The sequence below is a fragment of the Pygocentrus nattereri genome, chromosome 7 (assembly GCF_015220715.1).
Source record: "Pygocentrus nattereri isolate fPygNat1 chromosome 7, fPygNat1.pri, whole genome shotgun sequence".
Lineage (NCBI taxonomy): Eukaryota > Metazoa > Chordata > Actinopteri > Characiformes > Serrasalmidae > Pygocentrus > Pygocentrus nattereri.
Window position 1 is genome coordinate 12,254,923 of NC_051217.1, and position 7,896 is coordinate 12,262,818.

Consider the following 7,896-nt stretch of genomic DNA (forward strand, 5'->3'; position numbering starts at 1 on the left):
ATTATGTCCTCTTTAGCTTTTTAGCTACATCTGGAAATAATTTGACTGTGGATCCTCTTTTCATTTACTCCAGCCATATCCATTTCCAAGAAAGGACGATTTGACAGATAGTGCGCTTCCAGAGTTTGTGGTGTTTCTGATGCAACTGGTTGAGGGGATTCACATCTTCAGCTTATTTCTGGGGAAATCATTGCTGACGCTGCAGCCGCGTCCAGCAGCATTCTTCTCCAAATACTAGCATCAGCGTTATAGAGTGATGCAAATGGTGCATGCCACAGGAACCATGAGGCTGAGCGGATAGCATGCACAGACACTTTACTTCTCTTTGCTTCTTCAATCACATCACATCTCCTTTCCAAGAATGAGTACACATGCCCATTCAGACATTCACAGAACTATATGTTGATGCTTACTGAAAGGCAGCTTGTTGGAAGGAGAGTGCTCTGTGCAGGGTTTCTAACTTGATGCACCGCTTTTTCCCTCAACTTTGCCATTTTTTTGTGGAACACCACAAAGCAGTGTTGCAATCCAAGTCAGACAAAGCAACAGACAGTGCAACAGTTAGCAGAAAACATTTCACGTGTTTATTGGTCCAAACCCACAAACCCCAGTCTCCTCTATCCTCTTTACTGTACTCAGTGCATGTTCATTTTCTTCCACATAATGTCAGCCACTGTAGGAACAAAGCCTTGTATCTCTAAAAAAAGTAACTTTAGATGAGAAGCCAAAGAATGTTCTAAAATCCCAGTGTAAATCAATGTAACAGCATTTTAAGTCATTTTGTATTTTTTCTATTGGTCCATCATTGGTCCATTCCTCACTCCTGCAACTTAAGAATAATTCAGCTGGTTTGCATTGTTTTCCATGTAGTCAGTGAGTTGTAAGCCTTAGAATGTAGGCTGTAATAAACCTAGAATCAAAGCCAACCACAATTACAAAATGCAATTGCAATACAAAATGTTTTGGGCAGTAAAATAAAAATAAAAGAAATAAAAATGTGTTTTCCACTATACAGACAAACACAAAAGTTTGGGTGCCCCTGATCAACAGACTTTCTTTATTGATTTTCTAAAAGAGAACACACTTCTGCATTTGCTACATTTAACATAATTAAAAAAATAAACTGTGGCCTGTGCAAAAACATTTTACTGTATGTTTTTCCCTCAATATGTTATACTTGGAATAGAAATAGAAATTAGGAAAATGCCATGTTTAAGTTCCTTGTAAAGGAAGTGTTAACTTATTTTCACTTAGAAAATCAACAAAACATGTAATCTGACCAGATTTTTGCATATGACTGTACATCTGCTGTAACTCTCAAAATTATATCAACTCAGTACATCCAAAATCAGATACAAAATGAATGTGCAGCATTTTGGGATGAAACTCTTCACTATATAATAAGTACAAATATGCATAAATGCATTAAAATATAATAAGATTGGTTTGTTTATTTATTTGTTTACAGTACACCCTAGCCAATGCATGGTCTTATTAAATTCCATCTGCAGCACACCTGTTGTAATTTAATGAAGTATTGATTAGATAAACCAGGTATTTGGATGGAACTGAAAATACCGAACCTCCACAGGGAGAGCTTTGGAAATGGTTAAATTGTTTGGAAATGGTTATTTGAACAAATTAACACTTACAGTTCAGATAAATAGTAGCACAAATCATTTTCTCTTTTTCTCATTTTCACTTTTGCCCAGTATTGTGTATAGTGAAACGGCTTCTAAGTTGAAAACTATTTTTAGTTCTTATAAGGAATAGAACAATACACCATTTTCACATTTCACCCAGATAAAAAGCTTCAACTCAGGTTTCATATTGTGCCAGAATTTTAACTTCCAATATATAGAGAGACTGGGATTCCATCTCACTTGACCTCACTTGATTTTTAATAGCACTAAAGGACAGACTACTGTAGATTGTGTGACCTTGCCTTTATTCACTAACTCAGAGAAGCTGCCTTTTCAAATGAGAAGCAACTTATCTAAATCTAGCGCAACACTGATGTTTGTGTAATTATGTTACTCATCTATATTCTAACTTTACAGCACCATCTTTTAAAGTAAAGCTTTCATGGTCACTTTGCCATGTGTTCAGTCCACACTGACACAAATTTCTCAAGATAAAATTTAACACTGTTCACTGGATGAGTTGTCCAGCAGTTTTTAGAATATTTTCTATTATAAGTCCAAGTGGGCTTAAAGGGTGTGTGGGAGATATGTATTGGGTGATAAATCAACATTTATCATTCATCAGTTTCAGATTACTTGTCCTCTGTCATCACGTGTGTCTTATGAGCCTCCGTTTTGGGTACTTTGTAGAAATCCCCTATGCTCATCTAACCTTCTCTTTTCATGTTCCAAAGAAACGCAGGACTGTAAAGCTTTCACCCACGCATTTATTGTACTCTATAGTCTCTCCGTCTCTCTCAGATAACCCCAACCTTTTCATCAAAGCGCCATGAACCCTGTAAGAGGAACAGAGAGTGAGAGAGCATGCGTATGTGTGCGTGTGTGTTTGTGTGTGTGCTTGCTGCAGTGAGATACCCATTTTCCTCTGCTTCATCAGCCTATCATGGGAAATATGAATCAACTTAAGAGGAAATTACATATAACATTGAGGACAGATAATTGAACTGTTGTGTAGTGCACACTTCACAGACTTTAAGCTCCAGCTTACAGTGGTGAACTGTTCTTCTAGTATTCAGTACTACATCTACTCAGTCATTATGCAAGCCTTAGGCCTCCACTAAGTGTGATGGGATTCCATTCCTCTTCTTGTCCTGTTAGCCCTGTTAGAGTATGTGTCAGCAGAGCAGAGAGAAAGTGAAATGGGGATGTATACAGTGCATCATCAACAGGGATCACTATATCCAAGGAGTCTCCCTCCGTTCCTTTCTCTTCCTTCTTTCACTCTTTTCCCCTGACTACCCCCTGACTGGTTCCGTCTTCCTTCCCTATTTCTCTGGAAATACATGCATTCAGAGGTAGACCTGTGAAGAACTGTGCATGCATTATCGTTATTATTATTATTAATAATAATAACAATAATAATAGTTTTATATAACTTACATTAATAATAATAATAATACATATTCTAATATCAGATATGCAGTCTGCCTTACTGTTGGCACAATGAAATTATTTTTGAACTGTAACTATTAAAAAATTATGTACAAAGAAAATTAAATGAAATTCGGCTGCTTTTTATCATTGTTAGAATATTATTATTATTATTATTATTATTAATAATGATAATAATAGTGCCCATACTAGTGGTGGTACTGGTGTTAGTATTATTATTGTATTTCATATCCTTTTTAATTGTATTAATTAATTAATTGTTATTTTCTTAAACCTAAAAAAAACCCAATGAGTACATACTACTTACAAAAATGTTTATTTCAAGAGCGTTAGTACAAAAACTAGGGATAGTAAAACCTATCTACTTAATGGCTTGGAATAGACATGCACACAACTGACCTGCTGTTTGAAAAAAAAAAGGCGGTACAAAAAAATGCAGTTCAACAAATATTTTGCAAGAATTTTTGTCAAATAAAAGTTTTAGACTGAAAAATACATTTTCACTATACAGTTTCCCTGAGAACATTTTGTCAAATACTTTCTCTAGCCCTGAACATGATGCTACATATAGCTTTATCTAACTGCGTGCCTTTGTGCTAATGCTTCCTGCTGTCAAGTTTTATAGACACATCTTGTCTGTAAATTTTTTTAGTCAGTTTGCAGAGTTCCTCTTGATTTGAGCTGATGTCAGAGCTGTGTTTCAGGCAGTGATGGGCAGATTGTCCCGGTAGCAGGGTGCCCGTTGGGAAGGATAGTTGCACAGGTCCTGGTAAATGCGAGCCATCTGGTCACTTGCTATCTCATCCGAGATCTCCAGGTTGCCACTGCTGTACTGAGTCTTCCTGGCTGTCACTGCCTCTAAGAGCTGCTGGCAGTTTACTGCTGTGATCTATTCATAGAGAAAATGCTGCATTTATACACAGTCAGGCAAACAGGGTGCTAAAGAAGATGCCAAAACTTCCCATTCAAAAGTCACACAACAGGCAGGTTCAGGATGTGGAACTTTTTCAAAAGAAAACAGTTTATCTATTAACCCCTTGAATCCAAAGAACCTGCTTGTGGACCAACACTTTAGTTGTTCAGTTTCACAACTAATATAATTACTTATGTATTAGTTTCCTGGTAGTTGTAGAAAAAATTATGTTAACTATTGAAAATAAAAGTTAACTCAAAGTTTATTATATTTTATTTTGTTTATTATAATCTTAAGGCATACTATCCAGAAACTTCACTGGAGTTTAAATAATTAAATATCATTAGATAATCATTAATACAACTGGACAAACATATTTCAGTGGGATAGAGGGGAAATATTCACATTCTTACTTGCACAATGATTAACTTGCTCTTGGCTGTGCTGAAGTCACTGAACTCCTCTCCAAAACACAGAGAGACGGTGGGGTCTGGAGCCGGGTACTGATTATCCTGATACATCTGGAGGGCTGAAGAAGATAAAGATCCAGGGAACACTTAGACCTTCAAGTGACCATAACTCTGTGAGCCAATCCAGGCTGAATATCTTTAGCACTCATAGATTAGATCTGATCTTACCTTGAAAAAACCTGCCAGTATCAAAGATCTTGACCACAGCATCTCTCTCCAGCTTGCTGGGACTGGGGCTGTACTGGGAGTCCTGCCCGCTCCAGAATACTCTGCTCTGGCACAGGCGCTTGATGAAGATGCCTTCGCGGTTGGCCCGCAGCAGCACACCGCGCTCCAGGTGCCCAAAGAGTTTACGGGTGACATGCCGCTGGCGCTCATGCTCGATGAGCTCCACGGGTGGGAAGCGCACATTCTGGAGGCTGTCTGGGCCATACAGCATTGGGTTGGCCACAGGAGAATTGACTGGAGATATCCGGCAGCCCTCTGGGTGATTGGTCAGGGTGTTGTTCATTAGCTTTCCCCCATAATAGAAAGAGATCATCATCTGAGAGAAAGCTGGAGAGACAAAGAGAAATCTGGATTTTATTACTATGTTTAACCCATCAACTCTCATAACAACACAACTTACATAGGGGTTGCTGAACAATACACTAGTTATTAAATAATAATTTAAGTTGGTTAATACAACACAGCTGTAATAGTTGTCTTGGTATATGCTAATTGTGTAAACAAGTCAACAAAGACACTGAAAGAAACATAAGAGTCCACCTACACAGGCTTTTGTTGGCTTATGAAGATGAATAATTTATGAAAATAACAAGCAAGAGAACAGGCACCACCTACCAGCGTTAAAAGTGTTTATTGGAGAGGGATCCGGTAGAATAGGGAGAACTTTATGTTGAAAAAAGAGAATAAAAAACATATATATTAGACTTCCACTTTGCACCTTTATGGCACTGGAGTAAAAGAAAAACAATTAAAAAAACAAAACAAAAAGGTGACCCTTAACACAAATAATTATGTGTAACAAAACCTTATTCAGCTCTTCTAGCTACTACTCATGGGACTAACAAAGACAGAAGCCAAGTCAGCAACGTTCTAACGGAAATTAGCCAATCTGCTCTCCTCAGTATGCAAAGCTGAGCACAAAAGCATTTTTAGCTCACATACATGAAGTCTCATAACATGGGCTTTGCACATTATTATAATGAAACTGCAAGCCAGCAGCACTCTTACAGATCCAACTAAGAAATTAAAGCAGACAACCCTTTATCTATGCATTAATTGTTATCAGAAAGGCTTTTTTCCCCATTTCCTTTGAACTGATAGAGTTGATGGTCCTTTGTTCCCGTTTTCCCACGAACAGTGAATACATGTCTCAGTATGGGTGTGTTGGTCAGAGTGAAATAATCTTACCATTGTGTGGACCCTGGTGCCACCACTCTTGCGTTGGCTGCACTTTGCTGTTCTCCTCCATAGGAGAATGGCTCCTATCAATAATGCCAATGTATTCTTCGTTTGATGGCTACATGAAAAAGAGCAATTCTTGTGCTCAGTGCTTGTGCTTAAGTACAATATATTTAAAACCTCAAAATTTTACAGTGTTGGTTAAGGCTGATGACTGAACATATAGCAAAACAGATTAGATGGTAAAAAAGAGCTCACCTCTTTGATGAATTGGTCAATCAAATTTGGACTGCACTCCATCTCAGTTGCATCCGATGGGCAGCTCATGTTCATGGTAGTGGTTGTGCTTTTACCTACTGAACAAAAAAACTCATTTCATCTTTCTCAAAGAAATGCCATCTAAAAAGTACAGCACTTAGTTCTCTACTTTTGTGATTTGGCTTAGGGTAAATCGGTGCATTCTGTGAATAAATAATTATAATTTTGAGCATCAGAAATACAGATAAGTTATAAACACACACTCACACTTCTGTTCCTCCTCGGGAACAATCCTGTACACCTTGTATGGCTCTGAGATATCCAGCTGCGAGCGGTCAGTTACCTCCTCAAAATCTGGACTCTTGTTTAGGGCGCATCGCAGCCTGGTCTTCCAAGTCGCTGGCTCAGCTTTGTCTCCTTCTTTAAACTTCCCCTTAAACACTGCCCAAGCCTAGAGGACACGGTATATTATACATGGTCACTATCATATTATTATTAATGTTATCATCATTCAACAGAAGCTGAAATGAAATGCTCAAATATTCACTCCAACGAAATCCTCTGCAGGCCACTGGCACACAGAGTCTAAATATAACATGCAGGTTTGCCCACAAAAGAATGTCAATGCAATAACAGTTATAATACTACTAATACTACTAATAATAATAATAATTGAAATATTATTTACTCATTACTTAATAATACTTAAATATCACTAATGCAGAATAACAATTTTCCCCGTGTTTACATTTAAAACTGCTGCAGTTTCACTTATGCCTTTATGTTTTTAGCTGCAGAATTCAAGTCCAGTTTTTAGCTGTAGTGCCCGAACACGCCATCAGATGGCACAACTGTGCTCTTTCTTCAGCAGCTTTTTCGAGCGCTTCTACGCTGCTTTTCATAAGATATGAATAGATGCGTAAACACGGTTCAACGCAAATGCACGTTTTTATTTTCCTTTTTTATTGTGCATCAAGTCAGGTCATAAACACAGATGCCTACTTTAAAAATGGACGCATCCACTTCTTGGTTGTAGTCCTGTTTTCCTGCGTGTTTCCACGGGATTCGGAACATGGTGTGATTCTCATCCTCCCACAGCAGCCCCGAGTAAATATTACTGTTGATCTGCTCGATCAGCCACTGTTTCAGTCTGCGCCCTCCGGGATTCATCTTAAAAGCAGCACATTCGGCACGTTATGTCTTACTTATGTCTAACTCACGTTATGTCTAACTCATTTCTCTTAACTTTAGTTCAGCCTTTTTAACACTACATTTAGGCTCGGCTACTCACCTCGGCTCTGCTGATGTTGTGGTCTCTGTTGTTGCTGCTGAGAACTTCCGCGCACAGTTCTGACAAGTGGATTTTGATCGCTAGCCGCTCGCCCTGATTTATTACAGAGGAAAGTCTTTCAGTTCATTTTGTGTGAATGGAGCCTGTGGTCACACCCCCAGCGCCCACGCATCCAATCAAAACACGCCCACTGCTGTGACGCCTCCAGCCCGGAAAACTTCTTCGAAGCGGTGGCATTTACAAGAAATCGCCTTTGACTCCGAACGGAGGTGTTCACAGGCCTGTGGGGTGGGCTCCACTTACATGGAAAAGGGACTTTACAGCCTTGGTATTTATATGTAACGAGCTCCTGAACACTGATCAATTTATTCAGCACTCATTGATTGCCCGCACTAAAACAGACTTACTGTATTTTTCCGAACTGTGTGTTTGTCAAGTTTTAGTCATGACCTTATTCAGCCT

General features: G+C 38.6%; 1 protein-coding gene across 2 annotated transcripts; it reads right to left on the reverse strand.

Moving 5' to 3' along the window:
- Positions 1 to 3,392: 3,392 nt before the first annotated feature.
- Positions 3,393 to 7,527, reverse strand: irf8 (interferon regulatory factor 8). Of its 2 annotated transcripts, none has more exons than XM_017709765.2 (9): positions 7,435 to 7,527; positions 7,146 to 7,313; positions 6,411 to 6,594; positions 6,144 to 6,238; positions 5,895 to 6,003; positions 5,322 to 5,369; positions 4,647 to 5,033; positions 4,422 to 4,537; positions 3,393 to 3,984 (listed from the first exon to the last, which is right to left on the reverse strand). In XM_017709765.2, the coding sequence occupies exons 2-9, from the start codon at positions 7,311 to 7,313 to the stop codon at positions 3,796 to 3,798; spliced, it is 1,296 nt and encodes a 431-aa protein (XP_017565254.1). In that variant the 5' UTR covers positions 7,435 to 7,527; the 3' UTR covers positions 3,393 to 3,795. The 2 variants fall into 2 exon arrangements, with proteins under 2 accessions (XP_017565254.1, XP_017565175.1); XM_017709686.2 differs by having other exon boundaries at positions 6,144 to 6,241.
- Positions 7,528 to 7,896: the final 369 nt, after the last annotated feature.